Below are 20,877 nucleotides of genomic sequence, written 5' to 3' on the forward strand. Positions count from 1 at the left end.
GTGATTCAAATGTGTGACCTGGAGATTAGAAAGAAGGTGCAGCCTAAACATGAAATACCTAAAAGCTCATTTGTTGCACACTGCAGAACCCACAAGGAAATAACCAATACAAGGTTGCTTCCAAGACTAGACATCATTGTCACGTGCTGCAGAGATACTGCCCTGAACAGGACAGCACATGTATCTCTTAGTATTAATTTAGATAATGCTGCCTACATGCTAGATACTTTAGTCATCATCATTAAATAGTCAAAGAATCACACTGAGAATGCAGCAACTCTGAACCAAAGTTAAAATCTGAAGCCAGACTGATCTTCAGTTCAGGATGTAAAACTAACATGAATGTAACTGATTCTCCAGTCAAGTTTATTTTTTGGATTTAAGTAACATATCACTTGGGTAAGCACTTCACTGGAGGCAATACAAGGACTAGCCAGTGAAAGGAATCCAGACTGTTTCCCATATAATTAGTTCTCTGTTCCTGCTTGAGATGCCCTGACTTAATCAGAACGACATCAATTAATATCCAAACATCTCAGGTCCCTCATACAGGGCCCAAGCTCCCATTAAAATAGTCAATGGAAAGACTCCTTTATGCTCAAAATGAAGTTAGATTAGATCCTCTTTGGTTTATGGTTTACTGGAGTGAGAGCTGAATAGTATCTTATCAAGTGAGCAATAACACAGTTCAAGTGAATGCCTGGCAGACTCCTTCAGTTACGATGTAGTCGGCCTAAAACATTCCTGTCTTCTCAAAATATTTGTCCAAACTACTCACAGTCTGAAAACCACTGTACATACTGTTTTTTTCAGTTCTCTGGGACAGTGTCTCTCCAAGATCTAATTTCTTGCCATTTTGCAATAAAATGTTAGTTGTATAGCGTTAAGTGTTACACAAATCTTACTGTGAACGTTAGCAGCTGTTCAGGTTTAAGAGCAGACTGAACTTTTTTTTTTTTTTAAACTTATTTACAACACAGCTGCAGCAGATAAAGAGCACAGTTCCAAAGAAACATGGGTGTGAATTCAAATAGCCAATTCCCCTCTTGTTTGGCTAGAATCAGTTTACACGGCAGTGCAGTTAAATGGTTCATCTTATAAATCCATTTTCCCATTAAACTTGTTTACCTGAAGTTCCACTAGCCAAATTAATTCAACGAATAAGCACTGTTAACCTTTAAAATTATTAATTTTAACAAAAGTGTGAAGTTACCTGGCACGTTAAGGCGTCCCTCTAACCAATCCAGAGGGGCTGAACAATCCTGTGAAGAAATAACTCACTATTACAGAACTGCCATTAGAGAATCACCCTGCGCCACACGCCAACACTAATTAAAATCACTGGGGTATAAGTATCTGATAATACAGGGAGAGGAGAAATAATCTCTTAATTAAGGAGATTCATACTGATGTTGAATACAGCTAGAGACCTCTTATGGATTAGCCTCCAGGGGTATCACATTGCGTTTGCAGGAAGTTGAAGTTCCAGCTTCTCACATCAAAAGGACATCAAAATCTGACAGTAAATGCCAGATCGCTGATCCACCCACCCAGATTGCCTGTCTCCATTATCCATCTTCTTGAAGATGTCCCAATTATTTGGATTATATGAATAAAACTCCGTCACCCTGTCTGGGATTGATAATCCAGGCATGTCAATGCTGAAAATGTTCAATCACACCTCTGATTCATAGTACTACTACAGGCCCAAAGTCAACATACCTTTTATAAATGGAATTAAAATTATTATACCAAATTTAAGATTTAGATGGCATATCTGAGCAAGGTGGGAGAAGAAACACTGAGTAAAAATGTCTTATTTCGGACTACGATGAATACACAAGCTCCATATGAAGTTGGAGTTTTCTAGTTATTACATATCTAGAACAGCTCCAGACCATTTGGGTTATGCAGCTTAATCCTACACTTACACCAGCATACCACAAACAGAGGAGCATCTTTGTTGAACCACTGGCCAGTCGTCAGTGTACCAATATACACAAACACACACTCCCCATGCCAGCGTTAGCCCATTGGGGGCCCTAAGCAGGAATATTTCCCACCCCGTCACAACATATACTAAAAATTAATAGGGGGCCCCTTGAGCTGCTTGAAGCCCTAAGCAGTTGCTTAGTCTGCTTATGCCTAGTGCCAGCTCCACATACACACGCACACAAATTAAGTAGCACTGTGGGTTAAGTCAGTGTTTTCATTCAAGCATTAGGTGAAGGATAAGAGGTAGGTCTATGCTGCAAAAAAAGACCCATGATAGCAAGTCTCAGAGCTTGGGTCTACAGACCTGGGTTCACACTACAGGGCATGCACATTCCCCCTCGGACACTGAAACCCATCACCCCCACCAGGCTTCAGAGGCCAAGCTCTAGGTTAAACAGAAACAGCCACGCTGCTATTTTTAGCCCTGTAGCAAAAGCCCCAGTCTGCAGACCTGGGCTCCAAAACTCATTGCCACAGGTTTTATTTTTGAGGTGTAGACATACACTATGCTGCCAGAAAACTGGAGGTTTTATTCATGAGACCAGTGTCTTGCACCTCCAGTTGCTAGAGGTGCTTTGCAGCCTTTAACATGAACTCCCAGGACCAAACTAAAAAGTAGCATTGAGTGGTACTGAAGAGTACAGTCCAGTCCCCAAAGATTGGTGGTCATGGCTCTTTGATCTGGAGTGAACACGTTAGTAAAAATTAGTAGGTATCCTCAGGGGTGGAGGATAAACAAACAAAAAAAAAAAAAGCCACTTAAATCAATAAAACCTTCTCCCTATAAATCACAATTCAGTTTGACCTTTAAAACCCCCTTACCTGTTTATAAGAGATTTATACAGCTGTTTGCCACGGGAACGGACACCTTGCAGAACAAAATCATGGCATCCTTTGTTGATAAGGACCTGTTGCCTAGCAATCATCCTGCATGGATGAAGGACAGGACTAGGGTTCTTTATCCACAGTAGATTACGATTTCAAGGCAACCAGAGCAAGCTCGCATCTCAAGGTGTCTTCATCTGCATGTCACACAGCGACTAGTTAATTCTAACAAAGACTGGCAAATATAACACGAGAGGTTTCTGAAGCCAACGATGCAGCAGTGTTAGCTTCCTCTTGAGCTCTGGTGTTGTCAAATGCCCCGAAGTCTCCTGCAGCAAACACGGAGTTGTACTCCTGTACTGGAACAGCCTTCCAAAGCTCAGGAGCCCCCGTACAGGATAATGCAGGAACTACAGCATACAATTTTTTCAAAGGTGCCTCCATATTTTCCTCTCAATCTGTACTACAAACTGAGGTGACTGCAAGCAAATGTGCAGTCGTACCTATGAAACGATCAGGGTGCATGCACATCCGAGGCGTGTGGAACATTTGCTTCAAAACCGGCCAAAATAAGGCACTGATACCAATGCAAACGTTTTAATTACAAACGCTAGCTCTCTGGAATTCTTCATCCATTCAGAACTAAACCCATCACTGCATAACTCTGGTGACAAGCCCCTGGAGATGGAGGAGCTCCTCAAAGTGTGTCAGGAAAGGTTTTATTAACATTTAACACTTTTTAATGAGACTCATTTTTCTTTTCTTTTGGCAATTTGGTGCAAAGGTTTACGTGCATGATTCAAAGCAATTTCAAACTTTTTCTTCAAATTAAAAAAAAAAATCAAAACTAAAGCCAAACAAGTTGGGTGAACAAAATAAATCAGAAACTTAAAATTCAGGAACTCCAGCTCTTCAAACCAGCGAAGCCCCAGACTTGCACACTGTTCTGAGGCTTTTATGGTGTTTTCCCTGCTTCTTGCATGCCCGCATCAGCACCGTTTCCTCGTAAAGATGAGGAGTTAGCAGCAAATGACCCCCTTCATTGCAATCAAAGGGAGGTGCCACAGCAACACAATGAACTAGATTCTTCAGATCTGATACAACAGGCTGGTCAATATGAAAGTGATGGTCTCCCTGCTTCTTGCTCAAGACCCACAACTATCAGATCAACAACTGAGCAGCAGCAGCAAGTACCCCTTAGCTGCAAACAAAGGGGTCAAAGGTTTGTCGTCAATTCACTTCCAGGCAGAAAAACATTTTCCTCAAAAGAAACAATTTATTTAGAATGAAACAAAATCAGCTCAACTGTGAGCGCATGTTTGAGTGACAGCTACTTTTAAGCTGTGTGAGCCATAAAAAGGGTATTCCTTTACTTTTCCAGAAATCTTGTGTACACAGCACAAAGCAAAGAGGTCATTTTTCCACTTTAAAACACGGGCATTGGCATCACAATAGCAGATACACAACTTTTTTTTTTTAAGCTGCCATTTTAGTAAAATGCACAAATACTAAACAGATAAGCTTTCTTCCACCAAGAGGCCCATGTAAATTCCACACGAGCAACAACTTCTCTTTGCAAAGGTCCATTAGAGCTTGGAATCCCATGTTATCTTCCACAGTCCGCCAGCTTTGCTTGCAGGAGGAAAGAAAAGGTAAACGTTTGTACTGAAACAACAACAGGTTTTCCCCTCCCCACACTATACATATGAACATAAAGAACTACAAGGCCTTTCTAAGTATTCTACTTGGACTTGGAAAAGCACCAATACCACCCACCGGCACAAAACCTTGAAATGAAGTCACTTTCTATGTATAGATGCATAACAAGTAGTGCAGGTTTTTTGGACTGCTGTTAAACCAGGTTTACAGGATTGAAGATATACAGGATTGAAGATATTCAACAGGTTTCTAACAGGTAACGCAACATGTCAAAAATCAGCCATGAGGAAAACCAACTGAATGGTTTATAATTCACTTGATTTTCCTCAAAGGACATTTCCTGAAGGCAACTTCTCAACAAAAACATGAAATATAGTGTTACAAGTTGACATCTTCTCATTTTGCTGTATAATTCCAACAGCAGGATGCAACTCCATTATTGTAGCAAAGAGGTCAAATCAAGGATGCCACCTAATAAACAAAACTTAAGATGTTACTATTCAAGTAGTATTTCTAATCCATCATTTTCATACAATTAGAACTGCATGGAGTTAAATTCATTTAACATTTTCAAAACGATACGGTTTGCTTTGCTTAAGTCTACACAAAGACTACTTTTATATCAAGTTTAATGATTCATTGGAGTCGCTGTCCTTGGTTTTTATTTGTAGAAAGTCATTAAGAATGGGAGGCAGGGGGAAAGAATCCCAAATCCTCTAGTTACATGGCAATGATTTCTTCAAGTCTGGCTTCTTTTCATAGCAGGCTCTTAGCAGGCTCCCGATAAGCACTGCTGTCAACACTGAATTGGGAAAGGATGTCCCCAGCAGCCTTCACTCAAAACCTCAGAAGTCTTTAGACCCTCACCCCCCCATTTTGTTCTCCACTCCCCACTAATACTCAAAGCCCTACACACCACAGCTAACATCAGCTAGATGGTTCCTTAAGCTACGCAAAGAACTTGTGTTCTCTCTTCTCTGCCCTCCATAGGAGGCTGCCTCCAAAATACCTTCAACCACTATTGGCAAGAAGAGACCTCTAACTGAACTCATACTTCTTTAAAAAGGTTTAAGACCTATTTGTCTGTGTTGCGTGTACTTCTCGTCTCTCCTCTGCGATCCTTGCAAGGGTGACATCACTGTCTAAACCACAGGAGTCTATACCTTGCAATAGTTTGAGGTAGCCTTGAGATTCACACCACAGCTGCCAGCAAACAGACTGTACACTAGATTCAAGCAAACAAAGCCGTTGGCTAACAGCCAAGAGAGTTGTATAAAGTTTGCGATTTGTAAAAATCGCAAATATTAACAAAAGTATGAGTCACTTGAGGTTCTTTCCCCAAAGCATAAAGCACACTATGAAATGATGATTCAGGAAAGGGACATCCCTTTTCCACGCTAATTCAGTACATTGTAACTAATGAAATATAGGAACATCAGCTGCACACAGCATTAGAAGAGATACTGAGCTCTTACTAGAGCCACATAATGACAAATATAACCAGAAAATGTAACTCTGCTACATCTGTTTTGCTCTATACAGAAGTGGCATTAAATATGGACTTCTGCTAGCAATCAGCCCTGGCAAAGGAGGTTTAAGTGGACAGTTACTCCAATGCTGTGCGCTTCTATAGCATAAGGGAAAATACAGCCAAAAGAGCTGTATTAGAATCGATGCAGCCTGTGGCTAAGTGCTGGGTCAAAATGTTGCCAGTTACTTGTTTTGACTTTATGTATCCATAAAGGGTGTTCAAATCCTTGTTTGCAAAACAGAACAGCATTTAACAGATTTAACAGAAGCAGATACCTCATTAAATAAGAAACCAAGAAACCTGGAGTTTGAAGTACAGTCTTGTCTAATCCATATTAATATTCAGTATAGTACATCTCAAGCTCAGAGGCCAGAGATAACAAACATGACTGCATAATTTTCAAGGAAAAAGGACAGTGCATCTAGATTGCTCTTTCCTGGGAGGACTTTCCTAAGTGTTAGTTGTCAGAGATTTGCTGATAAGTGTACTTTGACCCCAAGTTTTGTTGGTTTCTTTAAAAAAAAGAACAACAAAAAAAAAACACTCCCACACTAACAGGTGTTTTGTTGCATCTGACAGTAACAAACACTGCTCTTGGCAAGTTTAAATATTGAATACAAACAAGCTTACTGCTAGTATTACACATTTTTGAATTCCCAGTGGTAACGTTGGATAGGTGATCTTTAAAACCCTAAGAGTAATTAGCCCAGTACTTTAAAGTGATTCTAACTTCCTCCTGTATCACAAATACAATGAGGAAACTCACTGTAAATGCAACAAATGCTTAAAATACAGTGAAATAGGCAACACAGCATCTGTGATGAATTACATGATAATATGCAACATAGACACCTGCTAAATCAAACATTGTTTATCACAAGTGGTGAATATGCTGTATTACCTAAAACATATGGAGCATCCTTTATGTAATTGGTGCCATTTCCAAAAATATCACAGTTTTCATTGTTAATAGCAAGACAAACAGCTGCATTCTGCCTTCTATAAGCCTATTACGTTCATGCTGAAGGACAATCCAGAAGTCCTGGAGTATTAAATGAGGTTTGTAATTTTAGTTTAGAAAAAAGTAAGGAGTAGCTAAAACTAGTTTTAGTCAGTAGAGAACAATGAACACACTACAGGGTCTGAATAAGAAGACAGTGTCACTTTTACACAGCCACATTTCAAAAACCATAGGATAAACCTAGGCAAAAAAAGTGAAAGATCATGTTCTTGTTTCTACAAAGAGGTTTGTACAGTGTAAATAAGTATATTCATATTTACACTTCATTTGGGGACTAGCTAAGTTGGGGGCTTTAAAATGTTTTGATATCTGGTTTTTTTCTAGGTTTTAACACGATAATAAGGGGAAAAAGCATAGAGAAAAATGAAATGAACTAGGTTGGCTGAACAAGGTGAACTGCTTTTTCAACATTTTGGAGAACTTTTAATATTCTGCCAAGATGATAAAAAACACTGCAGGCCCTATGACTATGAAACCTCACGTAAGGCCCATTGTACAGTATCTAAAAGAAGTCCTCAGAAGACAGACAGCAGTTTCTTTCTATTAACAAAGAGATAAAATGGTGATGAGAACTTTACATAGTTTAATTTTCACAGAATTAAAAGCCCTCTCTGAAAAGTATACTTGTTTGGAGTCTGCATTGTGGAATCCACTGTACCTGCAACTCTGAAAAAGGCAGTAAAAACAACAACAAAAACCCATCAAATGATTAGCTGTTCTTAAAGCACCTACTTGTTTCTTGCATACAATAGTAAGTACAAGACATTCAAGGTTTGTGACAAAGTCCTCACCTATTTACCAAAATGCTGTTACTGCTACAAACCCAAAGTGCACATATGGGATACAATGGAACTCAGAACAGCAGGAACACGCCTGTTAAAAGCACACCTTCTGGGCATGCATTTCTGTGGACTGGCTGAAATCCTCAAATCAATACCTACTAAGGAATTCAATGTTTGAGCTCCAGTGTACCACAAGATGAGGTGCTAGTCACCTAAAGAAATCAACCTTGAGTCAGTCAACTCAAAGTGAAACCATTCAGGTTCCTGATAAAGGACTTATTTAACTTAGGGCTACTGGTCTAAGGCCTTCCCAGAATTTCAAAGACTCAGAATGAGTCGATGCCAGTCCACTATCTGGTCTGTTTAAACGACTTAGTGCTTTAAATCTGGTCTTTTAAGTTTGTAATTCTAGAGGAGTTTTTAAACCTGCTTTTTAAAAAAAAAAATCAAATGAAAAAAGAACAAAAGTTAAAATTAAAAAAAAGTGGGAATTTTTCATTTTTAGTTGAAGCAGGCTTAACCTCCCTGCTACCCTCACTGATAAGGGATCCTCAAAATATCCTACTCAGGCTAAAGGCTAAACCTCCTTGGCTTCTAACTATAGAAAAATGTAGTTACAGAAAAACAGGCGGGGAAAATTGGCTACAAATAAAGATCTAATTAAAAATAATTGTGGGGCTTGCTAAGGCTGTATCCCATAGCACCTGGCACACACTGGAAGGGCTGTGTGGAGGAGAAATAGGCAGGGTTGGGTACAGAAAACACAAGGGCTTTAGGATGCACCACGGACAATGATCATGACCAGATAGTCGTCCTCTGATTTGGCCAGGGCCTTGGCTGTGGAGTCCAGGAACTGCTGGGAGAAGTCGCAGGGTGGGAAGGCGTGCAGGACCCCGCTGTTCTCCTTGTCTTTGTTGCCCCCCACAGGGAGGCTGATCACTCCGGCAGCCTGCTTTTGCTTTAGATAGGACACGAGGTTCCTGAGCGGCCTCTGTGTGGAGGTGGTGGCAGCATCACTGGCCCCAGATGAGGAGCGGTTGTCCGAGGTGCCAGGCACAGCCAAGAGGATGGCATAACCATTGGGCCCTGCCACTTTAATACGACGGGTGACCTCATCCAGCTTGGGCTGGTCCAGGCGGAGACGCTGGGTGATCTTGAGCTGGGCTACTTTACCACCAGTTGCTCCCTCCACCAGGAGGCTGCTAGCTACACTGAGGTCCCCCTGAAGCAGGTGCATGTTGGACGGGAAGTTGCTATTCTTCAACAGGAGCATCCCCTGCCAAGCCAGGCATAGTTTGGGGGACCCGCCAGCCTGTGACGTTCCATCTTGCTGCTGCTGCTTCTGGGGTGGAGGTTTAAGCCGGGACCCTCCACCACTGCCCCCTTCCGTGGTACGCTCGTCCTTTTTGGCTGGGCTCTTGCATTCCTGGGCAGCAGCTGCTGTGGAGGTGCGGTGCTTCCTCTCTCTTTCAGCAGAGTTTTTGCGGTCACGCTTTTCATTCGGACCTCTTTCAAGACTGCCCCTGCGTGGCTCCCGGACAGGTGACGGCCGCTCCAGCAGGAGCAAACGGGAGGATAAGCGTTCTGTGTCGCTAGCGTAGCGCTCCCTGCTCCCACCAAGATCAGGACTGCGATCTTGGGGAGAGGCCGTGGCCAAACAATGTCGCTTACGGGACACAGATGAACGCTCGCTATCTGGAGAGCGGTCTAAGTGCCGGCCACCGTCCTCTGCCAATCTTCGCTTCCTGGGTTGGTCCCTGCTGCTGCTGCCACCGCCCAGCTCCCTCTCTCCTCGGTCCCGCTCCAGGGACCAGCCATCCCGCCGGCGCTCCAGACTTTCCAGTGGGTCGTAGGCAGCTGCTCGATTGCTCCTGTCCCGTACAGGAGGTGGTGGTGGCACCCACTCTGCCTCAGGATAGAGATCTCTGTCGCGGTCTCTATAGAGCAGTGGTGGTGTCCTGTCCCGTGCCCCCCGAAGTGGGTCTGGGGGAGCTCCACGGTGAGCCCCAAAGGCAGCTGCCTCTGCTACTAGCTCATAGTGGGCAGGCGGTGGTAGGGTTAGCGGCTGCAAGTAGGGTTGCTGGTAGCGATGCTCAGTGTCAGCAAAGTCCACTCGGAGGCGCCGGTCTGGCCCACCCAAAGGGAAGCCACGCATATGGGCACAAGCGGCCTGTGCTGCGTCCAGGCTCTCATACTGGATGTAAGCCCATGAGTCACCTTTACGATAGTCAATAGTGCGAATGGTGCCAAAACGGTCAAACTCCCTCGCCAGAGCGGCCAGTGGCACCCAGGGCCCAAGCCCACCCACCCAAAGCCTGGTGGTAGGAGTGGCTTTGCCATAACCAATTTTGATAGGGTTGCGCAGCAGCACCTTTCCAGACATGGCTAGCTTGGCCCGGTGTGCCATGTCCAGATTCTCAAATTTGAGGAAGCCATAGGTGCTGGTCTGGCCACGACCCGGACGCTTGATGTCCACTTCTGTGATGACCCCGAAGCGGTCAAAGGCCCGGCGCAGGTCCGACTCGCTCACCGTGATGTCTAGGTTGCCCAGGAACAAAGTGCGGTTGGCTCTCTGATCATCCTCAGGACTGATCTCCTCCTCGCCAGCAACGCCAGCACCTCCCCCTCCTCCTCGGAAGCCCCCAGCCGCTGCCACTCCAGCCACTCGCTCCAGCCCATAGGCTGGCCGCACACGGGTATCATAGAAAGCCCCGTAGTCCCGCTCCCTCTCCAGCTCCCGAGGCAGGGGAGGTGGCGGGGGCAGGCGGCCCAGAGCGAGTTGCTGTAGCCGGTAGTCCCTGTAGCCCAGGCCCCCTCCTCCACCCGCCGGCGACAGCGCCCTCTGGGTGGCTCCGGCCGGGGGGTGCCTGACAGCGGCGGCCGCGGCAGCCGCCACGCCCACGGCCGCGGCCCCGTAGGGCGAATGGGAATCCTTGTCCAGCAGGGCCGGGGAGCGGCTGCTGCGGCGCCGGCTGCTGCCCCCGACGTAGACGGCTTCGATCTTGAGCGGCCGGTCGTAGAGCACCAGGCGGCCGCGGGCGTGCTTGGCGGCGCGGGCGTCCTCCGGCCGGCGGAAGTTGACGAAAGCCACCCGCTCGTCGCTGGCGCCGGTGCCCGGCGGGAGGCGGCTGATCTTGACGCTCACGTCGCCGAAGCGCTTGAACTCGTGGAAAAGCCCGTCCTCCACCGCCTCGTCGCTCAGCGCCGAGCCCAGCTCGCTGATCTTCAGCGTCTTGTACTCGCCGCTCCCGCCGCCCGCCCCGGCCGCCTCCGACGAGGAGGAGGAGGGGGCCGGCGGCGCCCGGGACTCACCCCCGCCGCCCCGGCTGCCGCCGCCGCCGCCGCTGCGGGACGACTCCGCGTTCTTGCTGCCGCTGTAGCCGTGGCGGCCGCCGCCGGAGCTGGCCGCCGCCGCCCCCGACTCGTACTCGCGGCTGCCGCCCCGGCTGGCCTTGTCCAGGTGCAGGCCCCGCCGGCTGCTGCTGCTGCTGCCCTCGCCGGAGCCGCCCGCCGCTTTCCCCCCGTTGCTGCCGCCCGCGCCGGAGCCGCCGGGCTTCTTGCTGCTGCGCTCGGCCCGGGCCGAAGACGAGGAGGAGGCCGAGTCCTCGCCGCCGCCGCCCCGGGACCGTTTGGCCTTGGCCGGGGAGCGCTCCTTGCCCTTCATGGCGGCAAGCAGCTCCGGGACGGGTTCCCTGACTAACCGCCGCGCTCACACACCCGCCGCCATCTTGGACCCCGCCGCGGAAATGGGCCCCGCCCACCTCGCCCCCATTGGGCAGTTAAATCAACACCCGCCCCCCTCATTGGAGAGTGAGTCTGTCAGCGATCAGCGGCCCGGGCGTTCCCAAGGTTCGCCAGCGGAAGGCCCACCCTGCCGCAGCACGCTGAGGTGGTGATTGGCGGGGAGGTCTGTCTCTCGTCGCCGATTCTCGCGCTCTCGGGGCTCTCTGGCGGACGGCCCACCTCGAAGGCTCTTATTGGACAGCTGTGGAATCGCAGCGTTCTGATTAGACCATGTATCTGTCAATCCTAACGGTTCTCGCGCTCCCGCTGCCCGACTCTTTCACGCGCCTCGGTCAGGTGGCAGAGTCTCTTTTCTATGATTGGTGGAGCTATCTGACATTTCTAACGGTTCTACTTGTGCCACCGACATCCCGCCCCGCCATTTCCCATTGGTCAGAGACCCTTCACCCTTAACATTTAATTAGATGAGGGTTCCTTCAATCTTAACGATTCGTCGCGAGCCACCGTGATCCCGCCCCCCCCGCTCTCATTGGTCACGGGAAGCCTTTCCCTAGCGATATGGTAGGATGCAGTCCACGTCTCTCCCGGCTCAGCGCGGGTCGCAGCTTGTCCCGCCCCAAGGTCATCATTGGTCGGTTGAAATCTTCCCTCGCCATCTGATTGGATGGGAAAGACTAGCGCGCCCCACGGATAGGCTGTGGGAGATGTCAGTCACGCTGGGGCTGGCAGTCAGGAAGGGGAGCGCACGCACGTGTTGCTTGCTGTGCCCGGCCCTGCCGGCCGCCTCATGCCCGCTGCCGGCGCTGGAGCGGGGCGGGGCGGGAACTGGGTGTCTGCCTCCCACCCTCAGCCCCGGGCACGGTTCCAGATTTTCACATTTTTCCCCCAATCAGACGAAAAGTCAAAATTTCGAAAACGTTCCCGAGCCGGGGAGAGCTCAGGATCGGGCCCGGTGATCCGGGGAGAGCTCGGGATCGGGCCCGGTGATCCGGGGTAGGGGGGGGAGCTCAGGATCGGGCCCGGTGATCCGGTCGAGGGGGAAAACTCAGGAGCGGGCCCGGTGATCCGGGGGAGGGGGAGAGCTCAGGAGCGGGCCCGGTAATCCGGGGGAGGGGGAAAGTTTAGGACTGGGAAATCCAGAAGAAATCCTGGCACCAGGTGCAGTAATGTGCGAGATCCTGGGATCAGGCCCAGTCAGTAATCTAGGAAAAAGAAGATCATGTCTAATAATTGGCGGGGGAGGGGTGCAGGATCCATCTGATAATATGGGGGGGAAACCCAAATTCGGGTCCGATAATCCTTGGGAACACCTGGGCTCAGGTCCGATGATCTGGGGACAAAATGCGTTTGGGTCCTATAATTCAGTGATAGCTCAGGACTGGGTCTGATAATATGGAGGGGGGGATGGGAAACAGGATCGGTCTGATAATCTGAGGAAAACATTTGGATTGGATCCAATAATACACCCATATTGGGTTTGATAATCTGCGAAAAAAACCCAGATCACGTTCCTGTACTCTGGGGGAAAAATCCCAGATTGGTTTGATAATTTGTGGGGGGGGAAAACCAATTGAGAAAAGAGGATCAGGTCTGACCTTTTCATTTGCATGAATTAACTAAAATTTTGAAATAAAATATCCCTTCGAACTAGTAAAATGATATTTTTGTTTTGCAGACATCCAAACCGATCATTTCGAGAATTGCCCATTGTTTTTCATTCAAAATTTTTTAAAGTGGGAGATTTGTCAAACCTAATTTTTTTCCCACCAGTGGATTCAGTCCCTGCCCTGAAGGGCTAACAATAAACAAGCAAGATAGGGTGGGAAAAAAGTATACAAGCTCCAAGCAGATGAGTGGGAGCTGAGGCACAGAGCCCCTGATCTAAAGACCACTGAATTCAGTCAGAATTTCCACTAATTGAAGTTGAAATGGGTTTTGGATTACACCCAGGGAAATTAAGCAACTCATTCTAGGGCCCCATAGAGAGTCTGTAGCAGAGACAGGAGCCAAACTCTAGCTTTCAGCTCTATGCCTTAACCACAAAAGCACCATCCGTCTCTACTTTCCATGTCTCTGGAGAGCAGATACAATGAAATGAGTGAGGTTTTCTTTTTAAGGGCGCAAGATTCTAAGTGTCTTTTTAAAACCCCGATTGCCAAATCCTCTTCCTTCAAATGGCATCGTCCTCCAAATGTGAGACGAGAGGCAGATCTGGATGAATGGGCTGATTTTCCTCCTCCTTTAATTGCTGCCTTTTTAAGGGATTGCAGCAGCTGGTTCCTCAACTCTCTTAAAAACATCACTAACCAGAGAGGGCAGTATTAACGGGGGATTATTAACTCAAGTAGCTTGCTACAGATACGCTCTCCCTTACTAAACTTTATTGAGGGGACCCGCACAATTCTTCTGCCAGTTATAATAGCCAACGTTAGAAACAACCTAAGGGGAAGAAAAAGAGTGAATAATTAAGTCACAGCTACAGTATAATTATTAATATATTTGCATCTTAATTTTCCTAATCCTGCCCCTCCCCCGCCCCCACCCCCAGCTAAGGGACTGAATACAGTGGAACTACTGCTATTCTCCTGTGCTGGGGACTGCATCTCCTGCATGCAACACATACCAATGCCTAAAAAGAACAGGAGTCCTTGTGGCACCTTAGAGACGAACAAATTTATTTGAGCATAAGCTACAGCCCACTTCATTGGATGCATAGAATGGAACATATCGTAAGAAGATATATATATACACATACAGAGAAGGCTAATGTAGTGCCCATCTTTTAAAAAGGGAAGAAGGAGGATCCAGGGAACTACAGGCCAGTCAGCCTCAACTCAGTCCCTGGAAAAATCATGGAGCAGGTCCTCAAGGAATCAATTCTGAAGCACTTTGAGGAGAGGAAAGTGATCAGGAACAGTCAGCATGGATTCACCAAGGGCAAGTCATGCCTCACTAATCTAATTGCCTTCTATGTCGAGATAACTGGCTCTGTGGATGAGGGGAAAGCAGTGGACATGTTGTTCCTTGACTTTAGCAAAGCTTTTGACACCGTCTCCCACAGTATTCTTGCCAGCAAGTTAAAGACGTATGGGCTGGATGAATGGACTACAAGGTGGATAGAAAGCTGGCTAGATTGTCGGGCTCAACAGGTAGTGATCAATGGCTCCATGTCTAGTTGGCAGCCGGTATAAAGCGGAGTGCCCCAAAGGTTGGTCCTGGGGCCGGTTTTGTTCAATATCTTCATTAATGATCTGGAGGATGGCATGGATTGCATCCTGAGCAAGTTTGCAGATGACACTCAACTGGGAGGAGAGGTAGATACGCTGGAGGGTAGGGATAGGATACAGAGGGACCTAGACAAATTAGAGGACTGGGCCAAAAGAAATCTGATGAGGTTCAACAAGAACAAGTGCAGAGTCCTGCACTTAGGATGGAAGAATCCCATGCACTGCTGCAGACTAGGGACCGAATGGCTCGGCAGCAGTTCTGCAGAAAAGGACAGGGGTTACAGTGGACGAGAAGCTGGATATGAGTCAACAGTGTGCCCTTGTTGCCAAGAAGGCCAATGGCATTTTGGGATGTATAAGTAAAGGCATTGCCAGCAGATCGAGGGACGTGATCGTTCCCTTCTATTCGACATTGGTGAGGCCTCATCTGGAGTACTGTGTTCAGTTTTGGGCCCCACACTAGAAGAAGGATGTGGAAAAATTGGAAAGCGTCCCACGGAGGGCAACAAAAATGATGAGGGGACTGGAACACATGACTTATGAGGAGAGGCTGAGGGAACTGGGATTGTTTAGTCTGTGGAAGAGAAGAATGAGGCAGGATTTGATAGCTGCTTTCAACTACCTGAAAGGGAGTTCCAAAGAGGATGGATCTAGACTGTTCTCAGTGGTAGCTGATGACAGAACAAGGAGTAATGGTCTCAAGTTGCAGTGGGGGAGGTTTAGGTTGGATATTAGGAAAAACTTTTTCACTAGGAGGGTGGTGAAGCACTGGAATGCGTTACCTAGGGAGGTGGTGGAATCTCCTTCCTTTGAAGTTTTTAAGATCAGGCTTGACAAAGCCCTAGCTGGGATGATTTAGTTGGGGACTGGTCCTGCTTTGACAGGGTGTTGGACTAGATGACCTCCTAAGGTCCCTTCCAACCTGATATTCTGTGATTCTTTGATTAAGGTTTCAGAGTAGCAGCCGTGTTAGTCTGTATTTGCAAAATGAAAAGGAGGACTTGTGGCACCTTAGAGACTAACAAATTTATTTGAGCATAAGCTTTCGTGAGCTACAGCTCACTTCATCGGATGCATTCAGTGGAAAATACAGTGGGGAGATTTATATACATAGAGAACATGAAACAATGGGTGTTACCATACACACTGTAAGGAGAGTGATCACTTAAGGTGAGCTATTACCAGCAGGAGAGCGGGGGTGGTGGGGGGGGAATCTTTTGTAGTGATAATCAAGGTGGGCCATTTCCAGCAGTTGACAAGAATGTCTGAGGAACAGTGAGGGAGGGGGGAGTGGGGAATAAACATGGGGAAATAGTTTTACTTTGTGTAATGACCCATCCACTCCCAGTCTCTATTCAAGCCTAAGTTAATTGTATCCAGTTTGCAAATTAATTCCAATTCAGCAGTCTCCCGTTGGAGTCTGTTTTTGAAGTTTTTTTGTTGAAGAATTGCAACTTTTAGGTCTAAAAGAAAAGGAGTACTTGTGGCACCTTAGAGACTAACCAATTTATTTGAGCATGAGCTTTCGTGAGCTACAGCTCACTTCATCAGATGTTTACCGTGGAAACTGCAGCAGACTTTATATACACACAGAGAATATGAAACAATACCTCCTCCCACCCCACTGTCCTGCTGGTAATAGCTTATCTAAAGTGATCAACAGGTGGGCCATTTCCAGCACAAATCCAGGTATTCTCACCCTCCACCCCCCACACAAATTCACTCTCCTGCTAGTGCTAGCCCATCCAAAGTGACAACTCTTTACATAATCAAGTCGGGCTATTTCCTGCATAGATCAAGGTTTTCTCACATCCCCCCCACCCCCATACACACACAAACTCACTCTCCTGCTGGTAATAGCTCATCTAAACTGACCACTCTCCAAGTTTAAATCCAAGTTAAACCAGAACATCTGGGGGGGGGGTAGGAAAAAACAAGAAGAAACAGGCTACCTTGCATAATGACTTAGCCACTCCCAGTCTCTATTTAAGCCTAAATTAATAGTATCCAATTTGCAAATGAATTCCAATTCAGCAGTTTCTCGCTGGAGTCTGGATTTGAAGTTTTTTTGTTTTAAGATAGCGACCTTCATGTCTGTGATTGCGTGACCAGAGAGATTGAAGTGTTCTCCGACTGGTTTATGAATGTTATAATTCTTGACATCTGATTTGTGTCCATTTATTCTTTTACGTAGAGACTGTCCAGTTTGACCAATGTACATGGCAGAGGGGCATTGCTGGCACATGATGGCATATATCACATTGGTGGATGTGCAGGTGAACGAGCCTCTGATAGTGTGGCTGATGTTATTAGGCCCTGTGATGGTGTCCCCTGAATAGATATGTGGGCACAATTGGCAACGGGCTTTGTTGCAAGGATAAGTTCCTGGGTTAGTGGTTCTGTTGTGTGGTATGTGGTTGTTGGTGAGTATTTGCTTCAGGTTGCGGGGCTGTCTGTAGGCAAGGACTGGCCTGTCTCCCAAGACTTGTGAGAGTGTTGGGTCATCCTTTAGGATAGGTTGTAGATCCTTAATAATGCGTTGGAGGGGTTTTAGTTGGGGGCTGAAGGTGATGGCTGGTGGCGTTCTGTTATTTTCTTTGTTGGGCCTGTCCTGTAGTAGGTGACTTCTGGGTACTCTTCTGGCTCTGTGAATCTGTTCCATTCAATGCATCCGATGAAGTGAGCTGTAGCCCACGAAAGCTGATGCTCTAATAAATTTGTTAATCTCTAAGGTGCCACAAGTCCTCCTGTTCTTTTTGTGGATACAGACTAACCCGGCTGTTACTCTGATACTAATACCTTGCTCTGAAATAGCATTTTTCATCAGTAGAACTCAAAATGCTTCACAGACTTTAATGCATTAATCATCACAATACCCCTGTGAGCTGGACAATGCTATTAGCCCCACTTTACAGAAAGGAAAACAGAAAGGCTAAATGATTTGTCTGAGTTCACACAGGAAATCAGTGGCAGAACAGGGAATTGAACATTGGTCTTCTATGGTGCTTCAGGCATCAGCCAGGCTCTGAGGAAAAACAATAACCATGGCAGTAGAATCCACAAACTTACAAATGAGGCAGAGAATTGCTTGAACTGGCTGGCACTTGGTGCCAACATGAGCAATGAGGTTCTCCCAGAAGATGAGATGAGACTTGTCTTGGCGAAAGCTCAGACGTTCAGAGAAGCATTTGGAGCTGTGGAGAAGGCAGACAGAGAAAAGCGAATGGACGCGCAGAATGGGCAGGCAGACTTCATGAGTAGTGCCCAATCACTGCACCATTACTTGCTAGAGCTTGTATAGCGCTCGTCTCACCCTGCACCTTTCCCTCCCCCCGCAGGAGCATGGGGGAAAGGGGAGCTCCAGAATGTCTCTCACACCCATTTGGGCACCCCAGGCTCAGGGCTCTGTGTCTAGGGCATGCAGTGAGACTGCTTGTTCTCTGTTCCCCACCTTGGTTTGGGGGGTGAGGCTCTGGCGCGCACTGATGGTGCCTATTCTGCATTCCTCATCCTGATCTCAGTGCTTGTGGTATGAATTGAACAACCTCTCTTTGGTCTCAGCGCTGTTTGCCTGAGTCATGTCCATTTTCAGCCCTCTTACAGTCGCAGTACTGCCTGCCTTTAATACGGACCAAGTAGACCCAGTCTCAGCTCCCCTCTGTCTCAGTACACAGGGATTTAGGTGTGGCAATATGTAGTGTTACCAGCCCTCACTTTCAGATGCTTAGAAAATCATTGGAAGAACAATGGGATCCCCTAAGCCTGAGTTAGGTGCATAGGCTCCCTCTTCAGTGAATGGGGAGAGACAGGCACCTCAGAATGGGATCTGCTGGAGATGCTGCCGAGGGGGTGGGGGGGCCATGCTAAGCCCTACCCTTCACAGAGTTTGGTCCCTATCTCTGCTTGCAACTCTACCTCTGCCGCCAACAGCTCTGTGGATACTTTGCTGCTGCTCGGTTATATGAGGTAAAGCTGTCTTTTGCTCTGTATATTCTAGAAGTGGGTGAAGGGATAGAAATGTACCAGTTTCCGTGTGCTCCAACTTCCCTTGTGTAGCTAAGTACTGCGGCGGAAGAGTGTGTTAATGCACACAGATTTCACGGGCATCCTTCAGCGAGATCTCTAGGAAACTTTCCTGCAGGTACTAGCCAATCCTTTGCTGAAGGTACCTTGGCAGAGCTGCTTTATTCCTTCCCCCTTTGTAGGAAACTTTCCCTTGCCAATCGGCAATCATATGTGCTGGGACCAAAGCCTCACACAGGAGAGCAGCATAGGGACTGAAGCCGCATGATGCATCCGTGCTTACCCTCAGGAGTCTTACCTCCTGGAACCTTACCCTGCTTACCCTCAGGGGGCTTCAATGACCCCCGCCTATGGAAAATGGTAGCAGAATTTACAATATTGTCCCTAGTTGCCTCCAGAGATCCCCTTAAAAAACCACCAGTGGTTCTCAAACTTTAGCAACCCAAGGACCCCCATTTTGATTTTAAAATTTTTCATGGACCCCCAAACCCCCTGCTCAGCCTCAGGCCCCACCCCCACTCCATCCCTTCCCTCAAGGCCCCACCTCTTCCTGCTCCCACTCCACCCCTGCCCCTCCTCTTCCCCACCTCTTCCCCTGAGCGTGCTCCATCCCCACCCCTTCCCCTCCCTCCCAGCGCCTCCTGCACGCTGCTGAACAGCTGTTCCCTAGTGTGCAGGAGGCACTGGGTGGAAGTAGGATGAGTTGATCAGCGAGGCCTGCAGACCCCCTGGAGTACACTTGCAGACCCCCAGAAGTGTCCAGTTTGAGAAACTTTGCCCCATCTTGAACGCTAAACATCCCTGCCCCCCGGGCCACATTTAGGGTGTTCACCAAGATGTGTGATTGCTAAGGGACAGTGAGAAAGCGATTCATATGTAAAAAGAGGTATATTTTACTATAACGATTCAATGCTGTGCGTGAACTAACAGTCATGCTTCTGTTTCTTGTGTTTCTGCAGATGTGGCCTTCAGGGGAACCCCCCTATACACTGGTGGAGTGCCTCTGCTAGATAAGGAAGCGACCAAGGCGCAACAAAGAGGAAGGTGCAGGCTGCTATGACCATAGGAATATTTTCCTCATTTAGGTCTAACCAGCCATAAAGGCAGCACCAGCAAACTTTTAATCTGCCAAAGGCACATTCTATGGTCATTCTGCTCCTGCTCAGCCTATTGTTGAAGCACTCCTTGCTGCTGTCCAGGTTTCCTGCTTAAGACTTCATGAGCCATGGGAGTAAGGGGTACGCTGAGCCTCCCAAGATCACGTGGCATTTCAACATCCCCCACTGGAATCTGGGAAAGAAAGTCCCTGCTTCAGCTTTCTGTACAGGCTAGTGTTCCTGAAGATGCGCACACAGCAGGTCAGGCAATTCTGATTCCTGTTCAGAGTGGGAGTTCATGATATACTGCATGACCATCCGTGATATGTGTTTTACTGTGACCACAACAGTAGAGAGCAGTGTAGGATCCATCCTTTCAGACAGAGACGGCGGGTATACAGTAAACAGGGGCTGTTGAGAAATGCTGCGAAACGCAGTCAGAAGCTCATGGAATGATGGGACAGAAAAAACTGCATCATGGGACGTTGAGCCTGCACCCATGATGCACTGGGATCCACTCCGCCTTCCCACAACACCTAGCTGCAGAAGGTGGCGAGTAGCACAATGGGATGTTACCCACGGTGCACTGCTCTGACTGTCGATGCTAGAGCCCCAACTGTGGATACGCTCTGCCACCAGGAGTGTTGTGGGAACATGCCCAAACGATGTAATTATACCAGTTTTTGATTGTCAGTGTAACTTGCGTTGACAAAACTGTAATGTAGATAAGGGCGTAGTGAAAGCTGATGGTTCTGTTTTAATCTGCCTTGCAGAGTGTTCACTTTTGTAGGTTTAAATTACACACCCTAATCTTGATTCAAGCTACTTTTTGCAGAGTCTCTCCTTTTATCATGGTGTCAGAGGAGAAAAAGGAAAGGAACCAAAGGGAAACCAAGGGTGGTTTATTGATCCTTCAAACTCAAGCTCTGACCAAATACTATTCAACTCTAGAGTTGGTTGAAATCTGTTCATC

General features: G+C 47.3%; 1 protein-coding gene and 1 long non-coding RNA gene across 2 annotated transcripts; one reads left to right on the forward strand and one right to left on the reverse strand.

The window, feature by feature from the left end:
• Positions 1 to 4,076: 4,076 nt before the first annotated feature.
• RBM15 (RNA binding motif protein 15) lies at positions 4,077 to 11,549 on the reverse strand. Its single transcript, XM_048826521.2, has one exon. The coding sequence runs from the start codon at positions 11,475 to 11,477 to the stop codon at positions 8,586 to 8,588; it is 2,892 nt and encodes a 963-aa protein (XP_048682478.2). The 5' UTR covers positions 11,478 to 11,549; the 3' UTR covers positions 4,077 to 8,585.
• A 118-nt stretch (positions 11,550 to 11,667) lies between these two features.
• LOC142069753 (uncharacterized) lies at positions 11,668 to 20,725 on the forward strand. Its single transcript, XR_012665707.1, has 2 exons — positions 11,668 to 12,418; positions 19,767 to 20,725. It is a non-coding gene; the product is annotated as an uncharacterized LOC142069753 (long non-coding RNA).
• Positions 20,726 to 20,877: the final 152 nt, after the last annotated feature.

Source organism: Caretta caretta, chromosome 21, assembly GCF_965140235.1.
Source record: "Caretta caretta isolate rCarCar2 chromosome 21, rCarCar1.hap1, whole genome shotgun sequence".
NCBI lineage: Eukaryota > Metazoa > Chordata > Testudines > Cheloniidae > Caretta > Caretta caretta.

Bases quoted from the DNA above. Each gene is read 5' to 3' on its own strand.
- RBM15 (XM_048826521.2), bottom strand. From the start codon at position 11,477: ATGAAGGGCAAGGAGCGCTCCCCGGCCAAGGCCAAACGGTCCCGGGGC.